This window comes from Eurypyga helias, unplaced genomic scaffold, assembly GCF_000690775.1.
Source record: "Eurypyga helias isolate BGI_N326 unplaced genomic scaffold, ASM69077v1 scaffold10884, whole genome shotgun sequence".
Taxonomy (NCBI): domain Eukaryota; kingdom Metazoa; phylum Chordata; class Aves; order Eurypygiformes; family Eurypygidae; genus Eurypyga; species Eurypyga helias.
Window position 1 is genome coordinate 14,785 of NW_010248336.1, and position 17,267 is coordinate 32,051.

The window sequence follows — 17,267 nt, forward strand, 5'->3', positions numbered from 1 at the left end:
CAGAACTGCTTAGGTGTAGCGATGGGAATGCAGATGCTCGTTGGAGGGACGTAAAAGCACTTTTACAGGTATAGCAGGAACGTTTAGTGATTTGATGTAGCGTGGCTGTGAGCGCTGGGTTTGGACTTGGAAATGCAGATCTAGTTCGGGCAGAATGCAGGCTGGGGAAGCTCAGGTTGTTAAAGGCAGTGCTTTCTCTATGGATTCCAGTTCTCACATTAAAAATGCAAATGCCCTTTAACAGCAGTTTTTATCTGATTTCCTTTGAAAGCCATTTTGCTGACTTGCAGTCTGAATTCCTGCAGGCTTCCTTCAGGCGTTGGACCTCACCCTACGTGGATAATCATTTTACACAGCCTCTTAAAGACTCTTTTCTCTTTCCAGAAATTGCCTTACAGCACGTTTCCATGTTCACCAAAGTGGGAAGTGGTAGAACCGTTAAAAGATATAGGTAAGAGGAGAGTGTATGCATGAAAACTTGTCTGGAGTTTTATTTTTCCGACTCTACGAGTTGTCCTACGATCACAGGGCTCTCTTTGCTTACAGACCTCGTCCTGCCTGTAAGTCGTCCGATTTAGTAGTTTTAATTAAAGCTGTTGGTGACTCTTCTTTTGTAGGTTGGCGAATACGTAAGAAATACTTCCTAATGAAGATTAAGAATCAACCAAAGGAACGGCTGATGTTAAGCTGGGTATGTACACTTTCCTCTCATACTCGGGTCTGTCTGACAGAGGCAATAAGCCAGGTTCACTGTTGACTCCCGTGCATGAGTGGCAGCCAGTCAGACTGCAGAGCTCAGGCTTTGGCACAGCCCAGAAAGCCCTTAGGTGGATATGGGGCGTGGGAGCTTCTTGCGTGTCTTTGCTCCGGTGGCAAATCCAGTTTGGAAGGTTCTGTGCCTGGTCATTTGTTCTCATCCTGCACCTCTGTTTCTTCGGTGGTAGTGCTGTCGCTGTTGACCATATCAGTCTTCTCACTGAGTAACGAGGTGATCCTTTGTGAAGTGATGGGTTTCCTTACTCGGATCCTTAGTTTTACCGAAAACTAATGGGTGAGAGCAACATGAGTTGCTCCTTTAAGGTGGACACGTATTGACACCAACTAGTTGTGTTGTTACTGAACACTTGTTCATGTTCCTGCGTGAAATGTGCCGCCCTCTTAGTTGTACAAGCCTAGTGTTGGCGAGCCTTCACTGGGGAGCGGAGATCCCTGCGGTAGGAGGGAAGTTGGTGGTTGCTGGAGAGGAAGAGGGTGGGGATTTGTCAGTTCACAGTGCACACAGTCCCCGAGTTTGGGGTTGCAGAGTTCATTCAGTGGTAGTAATGCGTGTCAGATACGGGGAGGAAGGAGGCAATAATACCTATTTACTGCCCGACACTTTGTTGTGAAACCATGGCCTTAGTCAGCCTCCCGGCTGTCATTCTGTATGTGATTTCCTTGCTCTTCAGCACACACCTTCGCACAGCTGTCTTCATGTGTGAGAGCGGAATAGGGATCACGTTTTCCTTATGCGATGCAACATCTGTTACGATGCCATTCTTTTCCTATTTATTTCCAGGCTGATCTTGGCCCTGATAAATACTTGTCTGACAAGGACTTACAGTATGCTGTGAAACTTCTTTCTTCCTGTTCTGTGAGTATGTCTGGAAGACTTTGAAATCGTGCCAGCACAACAGAGCTTGTCACGGACTGATCTTGCAAAAGCACGTGTAGCCTAGTAGACACAGTTTGTAATTTTGGAGTTCCTTTCACTTAGAGTTCTGCAAACCTTTTAATTACGTTTCCCACACAGTATGAGGTAACATGTTCTTCACACAAATAACAATCCTGCAGGATGATTACAGGAGTTTCAGAGTTGTGGTTAATTGTATTTTTTGATTCTTGTGCAGATCACGAGCTTTTCTATCAGCTCCTCAGCTCTTTTAGGCTGTTGGGATAGTGCTGTCTGGGTGCAATTGCTAACCCATGTGCTGGGGGTGTTCTCAGGCAGCAACGGATAAGGCAGTGGGACCAGTGTTACTCCTTCAGTTCTTTGATCTTAAGACAGGGATATCTCGGTAGGATGCAGTGCAGGCTGTGCAAGTCAAGCTTCTGCGTGGTGCCACGCTATAAATCCACCAGGCACCTCTGAAAAACTGTCATTTGACTCCAAAAGGAGTTTCTCTCTAAGAACATTAAGCCTGTGAGAGACTGGCTGGCAAGGGTGGTATTTGAACTGGTAAACCTCTGTGCAGTCCTGGAACTCAGCAGATGCATGCAACACAGGAGGCCAAAACCGAGGCTTCTCAGCCCCCCAACCTGACCGGAACGGGTGTATTGATAAACAAGGTCTCTGTCCTAACTAGCCGTTGCAGTGAGTCTGCGTGTGGCCTGTGTAAGTTATTTCCAACTGTGCAGTCCCCTTTGGTTTCATACAGTTGCAGGTGGTGGTTGTAATAACCTCTCAAGATGTAACACTCTTGTGCCAGCTGATGCCGTGTTTCCTTACGTGCCTTAGTTGTCTAAAATGTGAATGAACGTAGTAGCGTGGCATGACCTAAACCTGCAGTAAAGCTGCTCCTGTGTCAGTGCCAATGGGGCTGGATTCTTCGTTTCTTGCACTGCCAGGCTGTTTGGTTAAAACCAGACAGTGGATACATATTTGTTTTAATTTCTGAGGAAGTTGGACCCTTGTGAAGTTTTCTTTGCATTTACTCCAGGTTAAAACTGAATAACTTGAGCAAATGTCACTGCCAGAATCCAATTTATTGCTTTAAATATACAATTCAGGCAGATCTTTTCTTGGGAATCGAGTGAAAATGAATTGCAGAATCTGTCACCTCAAACTTACCTACAGTTTCTTCTTTTGGTAGCATCCCTATATTTACAGAATCACTTTTGCCACTGCCAATGAATCTTCAGCGCTGGTTATTAGACCATTCAGTGAAAAAGGGACACTAAAGGACCTTATTTATAAGGTAAGGTCTCCCTCCTGCCCACCCAACTCGAGTGGTTTGCGGGCATGACCTTACTGAGCCTTTTCTATACCTGTTGACCATCTCTTGCTAACCAAATGAGGACAATTACTGGCTTTTCTGGGCATGATACTTGATATCTGTGTTTCTTTTCAAGGCAAAGCCAAAAGACCCATTCCTGAAGAAGTATTGCAACCCTAAAAAAATTCAAGGTCTTGAACTTCAGCAAATAAAAACATATGGAAGGCAAATATTAGAGGTATTTTTGTTCTTTATTTACCAGCCTTTATGTTATTGGGGTGGGTTTTTTTGAGGCCAACTGGTTTAACTAGAAAAAGTAGACAGACTTTTGAGCACACAAGCTTTATTTTGGCAGCAGAATTGAAAGCTAAATGCAAATTGAGATTGGTGGCTGGGAGCTGATTTTGAATGTGGACGTGTGAGGCCATTTCTGACCAAAAAAAGGCAGCTGCTACGTGAGGAGCTGGAGGGGTGGGAGGTGATAATGTAGCTTTTTCCTTGTGGGAAAAAGGGAAGAATTAATCTGTAGCCTGCAGAACACGTGCTGTAAATTCATTATAACTAATGTGTGTTTGTAAAATTTTTATTCAGACTCAAATATTCAGTAGAATTGGGAATTTTAGTTTCCAGAGCTCCTCGGGGGGCATCTTTGAGGATCAGTATCAAATGTTTGTTTTGTGAGACATGTTACCGGTGGAATGGAACTGAATAGCCCGCCAAAGCTGATGTAGACAGGAGGTCAAGCTGAGCAAGCATTCCAAACAGGGGCCTCATCTACTGTGTGTCTGCTTTAGCCCTGGAGCAGTTGAGAGCCTGGGGCCTCAGAGCATCTTGTGACAGTGCTTCTCTGTCTTGGGTGTTTTTCAGGTGTTAAAATTCTTGCATGAGAAAGGGTTTCCTTACGGCCACCTTCACTCTGCCAATGTGATGTTGGATGGGGACACCTGCAAGTTACTGGATCTAGAAAATTCCTTGTTGGGACTTCCATCATTTTATCGATCATACTTTTCACAGTTTCGGAAAATTAACGTAAGCTTCATCTGTTAATTCAGATGATTCCTGAGCATCCCTTTGTCGTCAAAAATTTGTGGAGGACTAGAATGGGGGGGTGCGGGGGCAGGGGAGGATAAAATCCCTCAACCCCCTTTTTTAAATCTGAGCTTTTCTCCATCAAATCCCTTCTCTGCTTCCTCCCAGTCACTGTCTGGCTGCACAGAAGTTTTGTTGCAGCTGGAGTGAGGCTGGGGTCAAAGGTAAGCAGGTAGAAGTGGGGTGCAGGTGGGTGTTTTGGTGACAGCAGTGCTGGCACGGAGAGATAAACTGCTGTTGTTTTCCAATCTCTTTCCACCCTGGTCCTGTATTTCATAGGAATGTGCCTGTTGTCTAGCACACTTTTTCACTTGTATTTCTGTGCAGTGGGCGCAGCTTATTATTTGCTCTTAGCTGGAGCAGCAATCAGCTTGGCTTTGGTGGGCGCTGTGAAAAGTTATTAGCTGCTTGCAGACATCTAGCTGTGAAAGCTGATTTCCATTTGTTTGAAGGGTGTCTCAACTGCAGGCTTGCAGAGCAAAATATCTTCCTACATAAATACAGAATCAAACTTGCCCTGCTGCAGGAATACAGCCTTTTAGCCAGCCTTCTGCCCTGCCTTTAAGTGCTCACTGTAATAAGTTCTGTAGGGCACCACGGGACAGCTGCTTGCTGATCTTGCCAAGCCAGTTCCACTGGGTTGTCAAAGAAAGGATCAGAAGTTCATAGTGCCCTCACAGCTCTAAGCCCCTTCCAGGAAAAGGATCCACTTCTGCTTAAATGTGATTCAGAACTCTGAGAAATACGCTGTCTGGGAGCTTAGCGTGTGTGTATGGCTTGGACAAGCCTAAGGAGGGCCGAAAGAGGCTCTCCTGGGTCGGTCTGGTATGTGGTTTTGCTTTTATCCACCTCCCTGTGAAGTGAGAGCTGGTCGTACTGGGAATGTCACTTGTTGCGGGTTGAGCCGGCTAGGAGACACACTGGGCTGTGGTTCGTACCAACGCACGGCGCTCTAAACTGCTGTGTGTGGGAAGAGCTGACGGCTTTGCGCGTTCGTACAGAACACGGCCGTCCTGCTGTCCCCTTTGTGTCACCACTACACAGAAAGCAGGAGCTTCTTCCGCGTGAGGCGTGCAGAGCCAAAGCTGTGCCGGGAAACGGTTGTGCCTGGGAACTCTCTCAATGGTTCCTCTTCTCTGCCTTCAGGCGCGAGACCGCCCTCTTCCCTTCACGGGTTATCGCGTGTTTTCAAGCCTGTTGTGAAAAACCGATCAGTTCTAGCAAGCCGTGTTCTTACTGTTTTGTTCTCTGCAGACTTTAGAAGGCGTTGATGTACATTGCTTTGGACACCTACTGTATGAGATGACATATGGAAGACCCCCAGATACAATTCCGGTAGACAGCTTCCCTCCTGCGCCGTCAGTGTTTGTTGGTGAGTGGATCCGGCTTCCTGGGGGCTCTTACCTTTTACAGCAGCCTCAGACCTTTGCAGCCTGTGACCGGGAAGAATGAGTTAGTAGTTTGTAAACACTGAAAATGTGTTCTTCCTGCAATATAAATATAAATAAAACATTTTTTTAACTGAGTGATAAAGCAGTGGGTAGTAAGCAATTAGATGTCTGGATTCCCTCGCCTCATGTCTAACATTCTTGGAAAGTTTGTTTGTGTCATAGTAACCTTATAATAAAACCCACGTGCCACAGAGCTCCCTCTCTGCTCAGTGGATGCAATACTCCAGGGAACATCACGCGGCCATGCCAGACGTTTGTTCTAAATTATTTGCTGTCCTGCCGTGCAAAAATGTGTTCGTTCTCATTCTTTCTTCGGCAGTGTCTGTGTTGGAATCCATTCTGACCTGTGAAGCTATGAAGAATGGCATGCCAACTGTTTCGCGGCTCTTACAGATGCCGTAAGTCTTGTTGTACTTGTGCTTTATCCTCATAACAGTGTTTTTAATTACATTCGGAGGAAGAACCTTTTTGCTCCTGTTCCTTTTTAGAAAGATTTGCTCCTCATTCCGAGGGATTTATAGTGCGTCCTGCATGAAGCTTTATGAAGTTGATAGGCTTTATAGAACCCATCCCTTGGGAATACGATGGGTTCATTTCTTTGCCTCCGTTGGAGCTGTTATGGAGGCGTTTTAACGTGGTGCTGTGGTTTAAACTGACGTAGTGCAAGCGTGATTAAGGTCATGCACAGATTGCTTTTAGAGTAAGGAGGCTTTTTGCATGTGCCCTTCGGACCTGCTTCAGTAGATTTTGCTCTCAGTTTACTTAGGACTAGCTGCTGCTCTGCTCAGCAGCGCCGTTTAGAGCGGGTCGGGGTATGAAGTGCTGTGGGGAGGTTCTGGCTGGTTTCCTGCAGGGCTGGCTTAGGGATCCTCTGCAGCACGGACAACTAATTTAAACCTCCCAGCGGTGAAGTGGTAAGGGCAGGCACGGGGCAAGATCAGGATGCAGAGAGGGGGCAGTGTCAGTGCGTGGCTGAGCTGGAGATCATACCTGCTGCAGTGCCGCCCTTCCTGCGGTTAGGAGGCAATATTCCCAGGGAAATGGTCTGCTTTCACTGTGCTGTGATGTTACCCACTTGCCGAGCGCAGAACCACAGCTCCTGGTGGGGGTTCTTTAGTGTTTAATACGAGTCACGACGTTCTAAATGACATTGCCCATACCTAAACATGGGTCTGAGCTCACGGCGTGCGGGTGCAGCTCCTGGAGAGCGTGCTCCGAGCTTGGGAAGAGACCCTGCAGCCTGGTCTCAGCCTTCAGTTCCTTCTGCTCCCTTCCTCTGCTCTCAGGAGAGGTGGGAGGTAGAGAGAAGGATGTAAGCGGGGCAGAAAGACTGTAGGAAAACTCTTGAGAATACAGGAATATACAGGTCTTAGAAGATGTTGAATGAATGATCCATGCCCAGCTGTATCTGGTATTATGTGGGATATTAAACTGCATTCCCTTCGTCCCAGTGCTCTTCACAACTGTTCTGTGTAGATGCCCAATGCAATCAGTGTAATCTAACTATTTATTAAGCTTTATTATTTCTTATAATCATATAAACGGCGAGTTTGCATAATTTTGACAGGACCTGTAATCAGAAAGGCTCAGAGAAATGCCCTGTAAACAAGGGGTTTGAAAAGTCTTGTAAAATCTGATTTATATCTAAATTTTTCCTGGAATAGCAATCTTACAAGCTTGATTCTAGGCTTGAATGTTTTCTGTAGCATAGGCCTGTGATAATTTTCCAGAGTGAACAGCCACAACAAATTTCTGAAACGTTTATCTCGGAGCCAGGCTTGGGGACTCTTTCCGGGACAGGTTTCTAGTATGTTCCCAGAACAACGTCTCTTGGAATGGACTAAGCAGTTTATGTTCAGACTGTCATTGCCCTCTAGTGTCTTTGGCTTGGTTGGAAAAGGATTAATCATTTCTGCTTTCGCTGCTGACACCACGGAGGGGAGAGCCAAAATACCGCAATATTTGCATTAGTCGCCTTTGCCAGAGTAGAGGTAAAATGCAGATGTTTTCACATCAGGTTATCCATCTTTCACGTGGGCCTTGTTAACCCTGAATCAGCAGTTATCCTAAGAGTTTTCTTAAAAAAAGCAATTGTTTTGTTGAGGTAAAATTTAAAAGAAAGTCCCTCGTAATCTTTTGTCCATGTACTTCTGAGGAAAGGGCTTCCTGGTTCTGGGGAGACCCGCTGATAACTGTGCCTGCTCTGTCAGCTTTCACCCTACTTCAGTCTTGCGAACTCTGCTGCCAGTAGTGGCTGCGTTCTGAGGGTTGGATGCTGCTAATTTTGCGGGTTGGAAAATAAAAAGCAGTACATAAAACCTGTGGGGAAAAACGAAGCAGTGGCCTAGGGACAAGGAGAGAGAAGGAAGAGGAGGGAGAAGGAGTTGAGTGAACAGTACCAGTAGTATTCTTGCTGTGGTTCTGCCTGTCTCTTGGGAATAATATTCCTTTTTTCTTTTCCACTCACAGATTATTCAGTGACGTCCTGCTAACCAACTCCGAGAAACCACAGTTTAAGGTAGAGTTGAACACTGATTTGCTGCTGTCGGTGGCAGGGCTGGGCTGTGGGTAGCGATGTGTTAGCTGACAAAGAGGGGAGAGGAGAGCTGTCCCTGTGGCAACTGCCGTCAGGATTCCTTGGGTGAATTGTACCCAAGAACGCTGTTTCACCCCTCAGAAGGGGGGCACAGTGTGACCCATGAGTGTTCAGGTGAAATCCCTGTGCTGGAGCCAGTTGTGTGACTGTCGATGGTGCTGTGTCTGAGCGGAGGCTGCTGGCCCTGCAGTGAGAGGACACCAACCCCCGCGACCTGGGGAGACCGATTTTCCTGGGTGACACCATCAGGACACCGTTGCCAGCTCCAGCACGGCAGTGCTCGGATTTGGGGAACCACATCTGCCCCCGCTGGGGGGCTGCCCCAGAGCCCTTTTCCTGGAGGGCATGTGCTGGGTGTGCGGCGCTGCCGGCCTTGTGGAAGCTTGAGGATGGGACCCGAGTATCAAAACACTCGGCTGTCCCTGCTTTTAGAGTGTCCCTTCCATTGCTCGGTGCTTCTTTGTCCCCGCTGGTAGATCTCTAGCGAGGTTTGGAGTGGAAAACGTCCCTCTCGAGTCTTCTGTTCCCCTTCACTAAGGGAATAGTGGCAGAACTTGGGGCTTTAGATGGGCAACATGCTTGGATGAACGGGGAGTTTTGAGCAGTTTAATTGTGTTTTACTTTATCGTGTCCTGTGCTATGATTTTTTTTTCCCCTGTTCTGTATTTAGATTCCTACAAAGCTAAAAGACGCACTGAAAACCTCCAAGGAATGCATAGAAAAACGATTAACAGAAGAACAGAAATTGGTAACGTCTGCATTTCTTTCCCGTATTACCTACGGACATTCCATTTCCTTTTAGCACTTTTACGTGGGGAAAGGGAGTTTTCACTCACTCAGCGGGATTTTGAGTAACAAAGGCTTTTCCTCAGGGGATTTGCTTTCCCAGAAATGTGATATGAGAAGGTGTAGAAGAGCTATTCTGTGTGGCATTGCACTGTGCTAAGCGGTGCAGCTTCACAGGCCGTGGCTCCTACGTCAAAGAGCATTTTAAGTGCAGTATGGGGCTCCCTCCCCTGCCAGCAACAGTGAAGAGAAAAATTGAAAGTGAGGGAAGAAAGCTAAACGTGCAGAGTTTAGCCTACAGTGGGTTTTCTTGCACTCCAGACATACGCCTCATCTGAGAACATTTAAGACCTTAACGCAGTCTTTTTTCTGGTTTTCCCCTCCTTTGAAGATTCACCAGCACAGAAGGCTGACCAGAGCTCAGTCTCATCATGGCTCTGAGGAAGAAAAGAAGAAAAGGAAGATCTTAGCACGAAAGGTAAGTGATGTTTAAATAGGATGCTCACACAGAAAGGTGTGCATCTTCTTGAACGTGTGGCACACACTACCGCAGGTACACCATTCCAGTCTGTCCTGGGGCTTTCTGTGCTGCCTCCCCAGGGTCTTCACTTCTGTGGCTAAGCAATCCGCTTCCTGGGAAGCCTGAGTTACGGTGGTAGCCGACTTGCACGTTGGTTTAACCTGTTGGAGGTCGCTGTATGAAATGAGGTTTGCTTAGCACCTCGTGCACAGTCCATGCTGCGTCCTGCAGCCCAGGGAGGTGGTTGGAGCCTGCAGTGTGCCGGCTGCGCTCCTCCTCCGTCTCAGTGGGCCAGTTTTCTGCCTTTCCCGGCGGGCAGAGGGCTCCGGGGTTGCCCTGGTCGCTTGTGTGGAGATACCCGAGGGCAGAACAGGCTCGCTGGTGTTGGCACCGTCCAGCCCGGTGGGTGTGGGGTGCTGTGACACGGCGATGGCTCTTACAGATCTGTGTGTCAGTTCAGTCCTTGTTGTGGAAAGCAGTTACTCACTCCCACCTTTGTTCTGCTTTGTTCAAAGAAGTCCAAACGCTCTGCCTATGAAAGTGGGGAAGATCAGACAGCAAAATACAGCAACTCCAATAACTCAGGTAACTACAGAGCTTGCTTCTACACAGTGTTTATGTCATAGCTGACGGTTTCTGGGTTAAAAGATCCAGGCTCACCATCAGTTCACACATTAATGTGGGACTGAGCCCGGTACCACTGTCTTGGGTATTTAATTGCAGCAATTAAAAATACTGTCAGTGTTACATTTTCAGCTGCCTAATAAAAACCATGTGTCCTCTCTTCTGTGCCACATTCCTTAAAAACCAAAAATCAATCTCTTCAGTTCACTCTCATTTGAGTGGAATAATAGCAACATCCATTATTTGGGCTGTTTAGTACTGCAGCCCTCAGGGAGAAACTCTGGTGATCTGCATTCCTTAGTAAGGCGTTAAGATGAATGAGAAAATGATCTGTTTAATGGCTGCTTCAGTGTCAAATTCTAAAGAACAGAGTCCTTAGCAGGTCTTCATTTACTCAAGGGAATGGTGGGCAAAAAAAACCTGGCTCAAAGGTGTCCAAAAGCAGCCTGTGGTGGAACAGTCAGATACCAGAGTAACCTGTGGAGTACAGCAGCTGACTGAAAATCATCTCCTAGAAGGAGAGACGGGTGCCAGCCATGCACTGGCACCATCTAAGGAGAACAGACGCTGAAATCCAACAACCTCAGCAACAGAAAGGAAGCGTTCCTCACTGAGGAATGTTCCTCACTGTGGAGTGCAGTGCTTATGTGTTTGGACCTCCTCGGTGCCGGGTGCTGTAAAGCCTCTCTGTTCAGACTGGGTCTGAGTACACCACTCGTTTGAACAGGAATCTTCCCCTCCTGCTCAGTGGGAGCAGGATTGGATCTTCAGTCAACAAAGCCGGCCTGTTTCCAACAATCTGTCTTCTCTGACTGCGGTGGCTTTTCATGTCACACCTTTAGTTACTAGACTGTTGTTTTATTTAGCAGGCTCTGGGGCGAGTTCCCCGTTAACATCTCCATCATCCCCCACTCCGCCCTCTACAGCAGGTAAGTTCCAGAGTCATTCCAGCGTTTGTCCTTCCGGTTTTTATTCCCCACCCCCGCGACTCTGGGTGCCGTTCCTCAGGATGGTTACAGGACGGTGGTTTTCCAGGATGGAACACGGCATTGACATTTCTCCTGTGTCACCCTGAGTGTGGGCGTTTGCTCCCTTCTGAGGGCCGTAGAGAGCCTTTTAATACTCTTCTTTCTCCATGTCGTAACCTGTATTGAGATACGTGTGGTACGGTTTTCCTGGAGCGTAAGTGCTTGCTTCAGAGCCCCTGTCAGTCCAGTCCTACCGACAGTGCTGCTTCCCAGACACTTCCCTGTGTTGCCGTGTGCATCTGTCCTGACGTTAACAGTCTGTGGACTCTCAAGTGCTGCTTGTTCATCCCTTGGTTTGGTGTATTGTCCCTGTACTGCTGCGAGGGAGTTTCAGAGATTTTGGGTGTGACAAGTTCAGTGGCTTAGGCTGCCAGACTCTCCCCTGCAGCCCATTGGTAACACCAGTAGAACGGGGGTGAACAAGTCAGCGACTGATTTGGGTTAAAAACAGCACCTTTATTATTTTTGGCCAGCTCCCTCTTCCAGTTTGCTGGGTAGCTGTGCAAACAGTTTCGCTAGTGCTCAGGGCAGGGGGTGGGAAGGGGTGAAGACGCTGCTTGAGCACCAGAAATGCACATGCCAGTTTGATTGCAAATCTGAGTGTTGAGCCGTAGCGGCCCTGCTTCGGTTGGGAAGGCTGGGAGAGGAGCACTGGTGAACGTTATCAGCAAGGGGTGTTCGTGGGATGCCTTTCTGGAAGGGAAGCGTTCCGTAGCATCGCCGTTTGTTAGGACGACTCATGCCGTATGATTTCCAGTCCCAGGGACGTCCTGTGCAGCACAACTTGTTAATCAAAGCGATGCATCGAATTCGTGATGCGGTGGATGGTCTTTCGAAGGATGCTGCGCTCTCTGTGATGTAATTCACGTCGGTCAGGCTGAAATTCAAATTAGTCATTTCTCCTTCAAGTTGAGGGTATGTTGAAGTGGATATTCTGTGAACTAACTTCTCCTCGTTAGTCTGACCGAGCTAATTGCTGTGACTGTGCGGCACAATGACGGCGCTGTTCTGTGGATGCACCGGCTCTTAGCTGGAGGTTTTATTCACGTGCTGTGGGCTGTGGTAAGGAAGAAGCTGAAAATGCAAAAGAAAACCTTATGCCCCCCAAATGGACAGATGTTTAGAAAACACTTGTTTTCTGCAGTAAAACTGCCCTTTACTTACCTTTTTAACTTGAACCCATTGGACCTCAGCTGAAAGCTTTTTCATGGTTGGAGCATGTGCTGCAGGTTTTTGCGCAGACATTGCTCAGGTGGCTAAAAAAGGCTCAAGTTTGGACTCAAAACCTGGCTCTGCTGTGTAGGTCGTCCTGCTGCCGGTGCGCTCACAGTGCCTCGTGATCAGCCCCCCGGCACTGCGCACGTTGCCCTCCCTGCATCCAAACTGGGAAGGGCGGTAGGGTGCCGATGCGTCTGGTCGGTGGTCAGGGCAAGTGTCACCGTTGCAGGAACGCTTTTGTGAGCAGAATTCGTGGAAGAAGCTTCGGATACGAGCTGTAAGAGAAAGCTAGCCTGCCTGACTCCTTTCACTAGCAACGCCCTTCATCTGTTGGAAGCCAGCGTGCCGCTACCGACTCGCTGAAAGACTCGCTGGCCCCCTGGTAGGACTTTGTGACAGGTGGTGCTGCCATAGCTTCTGTATCTCTTCCAGTTCCCTTCTACTAAGGATATTTACACTAACCCCGAACTGCGGGTGGGTGTCAGTGTGGTGAGATGACTCAAAAGGGGAGTGAGGCTTTCGGTCCGCCTCCCTGGCGTACTCGGGGCACCTCACGGCATCGCGCTGGCAGCGCAGGGAGCTGCACGCAGTCACGGAGAAGTGGATGCAACAGAAGCTCTTGCACTCGTCCTGGCCTGTAACCACCCAGATCAGTGTAGCGTGGGGGTACGTGCAGAGCCAGAGGCACTGACCAGAGAGGAAGGGGCTCCAGGCTGCCGTGCCGGGGGGGGTAACCTCATTCAGAGGGTTTCTCGTGCACCGAGAGGTGTTTGTTGCTGAAGAAGGGCCTGGCGAGCCGTGGCTGGCAGCAGAGTGCTTGGTATAGTCCGTGCAAACATGCTAAGGAAGAAGGCGATAGCTGGCTTCGCTGGCTTCCTAACGATTGCTGCAGCCATAGGAATGCATGGCCTGCATCGAGGAGAAGGGTGTCTGCTGGAACCGCAGGCTCTCCTGGGCTTTCCTCCCTGACGGCAATGCTTTGGGCTGGTTTGTTGCTGGGACCTGGCTAAATAACATCTTTGTTTGGATCGTGGGAAGTGGTTCTGACGTGACTTCCCGTGGTTCTGACGGTCTCCCTTCAACATCTCTGGTTTTCTCTGTGCACACAATTCTTTGATTTCTTCAGGTGTGATTTCGCTGCGTGGCTGTGAGCTGTGGCCAGGCTCGGGGGGGATGCAGAGCGCTGGGGTGGGTTATTTAGACCTTCTCCGCATCTCCTCTAAAGGCAGTAAGCCTGTAAAATACCAGCGAGCCCTCTTACACAGCAGGAGATTTCGAGGGCACCAGTTGTGCTTCCCTGTGGGAATGAAGAGGTGTACATAACTTCAGCTGTCTGCGCCGGTGCCGTTCGCTGGGATCCCTCAGTACGACAGAGGTGTCAGACACCCATATGGTGCACCTCCTCTGCCCTTCACCTGCCTGTAAGGTGACTCGAGTGCGTCAGTAAGTGCTCCTCGAGTACCTCTGACCCCTGCAGCGAAGTGCCAACACAGGTGTTAGTTTGACGGGAAACGGTCCGTGAACGGAATGGATTTTGTTCTGTGGCTAATCTTCCTGCAGATTTCTTGCTAAATCTCTCTAAATGCACTTTAATCCTGTAAAGCTTGAATTACGGCGTGTGCAGCCGAAAGCACGGGTGTTGTGTTTGTTCGTCGAGTATACCAGTGCTTCGAGCACAGAGGACTGCGGCCCGCTGCTCAGAATCACAGTACTGTCTGTGTAACACGAAGCAGTCGATCCGCTCCCCTCGTACTTGTCCATGACTAAGAATGTATTGATTTTTTGTACTAACTTTTCAGCTAACTGTCTGTTTTTCTCGCTTTGACACGAGGACCGGATGATTAACTTGTGCCCTCTCTCTTTCTCTGCTGTCTTCACTAGAGCATGCATCATTTTGAACGTGAATTTTCGGAAAAGTAAGCTAATGCTGATTTATCTCTTTAAAGATGCTTTGTTTCTGTATGGGAAGGTTGAATGCACATCTTGAACTCGCTTAGTATTGGGAGGGAATAGAAGAAAAAGATCAGAACATTCTTATGGATTATTTTAATGAAATACAGCATCTTTAAAAACTATCACTAAAATGACTTTGTTTGCATCCCATTCTCAGCCAAGTTTTTAATGCTGTTTGCATAATTACTGTCACTTTAAATTCATAATTAAGTTTTTGTTTCAATTCAGGCATCAAGTTTACAGCATCTGATTTACTTCCTATTCCTTTTAACACACTCTCTTAACAAAAATGTCCCTGTAAAGGTCCCTTGGTAAGTTCTCGCTTGAGTGTTTTATTCTTACAACTGCATGAATGAGTTAAATCTGTCTTTGCAGGCAACTGCTTCGACATATCTGCTAGAAAGGTTTACTTATAACTGAGCACTTGTCTGCGTTGATTTTTGTCTAGTATATACAGGAAAAAGTGCCACTGTTTGGGCAGAACAGTTGGATGGGTAGGTGCTAATTTTGTTTGAGTACACCGGCGCGAACTGAGGTTTCCTTTGCACCACTCACTCGTTCAGGAAGGGAAGGACAGCCTGGTTTTCATCTGCTGATTGAAATGCGTGGATTTGGAGATTTTCAGGATTGATCCTCAGTTAACAGGTTCAACGTGTCGTGCTCAGAGTATCCAGTCGGATACCATCCCCAAACCCGTGGTGTCTGGGCTTTGAGGCAGAGCTCAGGTGTAGGGATCATTGTCCTCAGTCTCCCAGTGTCATCGGCAGCTCAGTCTCAATAATAGTTAGTCCTGAGGAACGTGACGCGTCTCCAGGAAAGAAGGTGGCCTCTCCCCCTACTTCCCTGTCTTTTCTGCCCCCACTGGAAAAGAACCAGGCCAGAATGTGAGGATAGCGTATGGAATCTTGACCTGATGCTGCTTAGTGATCCAAGCACTTTGTGGCTTTTTAGCCCCTGTCAAGCGTGTACCTTCTCCACTGCCCGTGCTACCATTGTGTTTGTATTCCCTGGAGTCCTGGCCGCTGCTGCCATGCTTGTTCCCTCTTGCATCTTGCACAACCACTTGCACAGCCTCTACAACCTCACCTTGCGCTTCCAGCCAAGCTGGCTTTGTGCTCTGCAGTTCTTGCACTGCTCTCAAGCCGTTTCCTTTACGATTAGCTGCTCTTGGCTCTTCAACAGCAGCTCATCCGATCCGTTTGCTGACAGTCCCACAGTGTCCTGCTCTCACCACTTTAACCCAAAGGTGGGTTCTTGAGCTGTTCTTCTGTTGGCAAAGTGGTGAGTCTTGCTTTGCTGTGCTCTGCTGGCAGTGTGTACGCACATGAGAAACAGGACTCTGACCTAGGGGATGGTTTTCCAGTATTTCTCATAGTAAATTGACTTGTCTTTGGCTAGTGCAACAAGTAATTTGGGTCAGTTAGATGGCCCCAAGGCATCAGTGTGCAGTTTATTTCCGCTTGTGCTAACATTGTGCCATGTTTTGATTACTTAAGAGAGCAGCCCATCCACGTGCCACAGGCGTGATAAACCGTTTCAGTTGATCTGAAGTTCTAACAGGACTTGAGCATTCCCGCCGGAAGGGAGGAGCGGGAGGACAAGCCTAGTATGCACTTCCATGTCCTGTTGTCAGAGGAGCTGGTTTTCATGCCAGTGAGATTCCCCCTGGAGCGCTGCCATCATAGCGTGTATCCATGTACACCGGCAAAATTGGAGGCTGTGTGTGAACACTCTGCAGTCTGAGCTTGTTCCCAGGTGGAAAAGTCTCCCTTAGAAGACGGGTACAAGTGGAAAAGGAGGGAGCTTTGAGTCATGACCTGCATCTAGCACTACTGCTTTCTTAATTACAGCAGTTGCTTCTAAGAGCAAGCCTTAGCGAGGAGCTGAGGGAGAAGTGGAGCACAGAGAACTTTGCCTGCTTTGTGCTTTCTTAGCTGAGCTTTGTCCTTCATCAAATACCTCTTGAGTCTGTGTGGCACAACGTCCTTTGACCACATGGTACCTGCTCACTTCAGAATGAGCGGTTCTGCCCCAGTACCCAGTCTCTGGGTGGATTGTGCCCCTTCCCGGTATGTTCCTCTCCGTAGGTTAGAGCTACCAAAAGCTGGTGTTGTACTGTAGGTGCCGTCTGTCTCCAGTCTTACTATGGAGTAACTTGGGATCCAGATGATCCTGAGTTAAAATTCACTGTTGAATAGAACCCAGGTATTAATTGTTGTGTCCCTGCTCATTCCAGAATATAGGAGACATGGGCTCGTGGTTCCCCACGCAGCTGGTGGTGAGCTGCCAGTGCCACCGTCACGTGGCTGTCTTGGGCAGCGGCAAGGGGCCACCCCCAAAAGCCTTTGCTCTTGCTCCAGCGCGGATCCCTGAGGATACTTGTGTAGGAAGGATGGTGCAATGTGCAGGGGAGCTCTCCCCACAGCCCCTCACTGCTGGGCTAGCCGCCTGCACGCACCGCCCTGGGCTCTGGCTTCCCGGCGAGCCCGGATGCGGAGGCTGAGGCACGGGAAGCGTGAGGTGGATGTGACCGGGGTAGAAAGCGAGGGCTGGGGTGCAAAGGTGGGAGCCTGAGAGGCAGGTAGGCGAGGTGAGTGGCAGATGGCTGTCATCCCTTCAGCCCATGAAACAGCATTTGTTACAGGATGTTTGGAAGTCTGGCAGTCCTGTGGGAGTGTGGAACGCTTCCAGAAGACTCTGTCTGCAGTTAGTGCTTCTAAAAGGGAACATAACCTGGCCAGGCCATCGCAAACACTGCAGCGATGTGGTCCTTCCTAAGAATATGAAGTTAGTCCTGTAAATAGGAACAGGTAGGAACCTGCTTCCAGTCTGTAGTTGTGACCCAGAGAGCAAAGCGCCTCTCAGGAGATAACTGGAGCACCTCAAGCTGGGAGGGCCCAGTAAGCGCCTCCATTCCCTCAGCGCAAGGTGACTTTTGTGCCATCCCCCGGGATGGAGCCTCTCCGGGCCTCTTTTCAGGGGGCTCTCGGAATGCACGCTCACCTGCGGATAGAGGGATTCGATCCC

The 17,267-nt window shown here is 48.6% G+C and overlaps 1 protein-coding gene across 1 annotated transcript in view; it reads left to right on the top strand.

Annotated features, from left to right (window-relative positions):
• PXK (PX domain containing serine/threonine kinase) overlaps positions 1 to 14,395 on the top strand; it is a 20,354-nt gene extending 5,959 nt beyond the window's left edge. The window contains 15 exon segments of the mRNA XM_010151019.1: positions 385 to 412; positions 414 to 451; positions 618 to 691; positions 1,559 to 1,633; positions 2,853 to 2,957; positions 3,112 to 3,213; positions 3,843 to 4,004; positions 5,319 to 5,436; positions 5,835 to 5,913; positions 7,985 to 8,033; positions 8,782 to 8,859; positions 9,289 to 9,375; positions 9,933 to 10,002; positions 10,908 to 10,970; positions 14,169 to 14,395. Coding sequence (XP_010149321.1) covers positions 385 to 412; positions 414 to 451; positions 618 to 691; positions 1,559 to 1,633; positions 2,853 to 2,957; positions 3,112 to 3,213; positions 3,843 to 4,004; positions 5,319 to 5,436; positions 5,835 to 5,913; positions 7,985 to 8,033; positions 8,782 to 8,859; positions 9,289 to 9,375; positions 9,933 to 10,002; positions 10,908 to 10,970; positions 14,169 to 14,185 — 1,145 coding nt within the window. The 3' untranslated portion in view covers positions 14,186 to 14,395.
• The last annotated feature ends 2,872 nt before the right edge of the window (positions 14,396 to 17,267 follow it).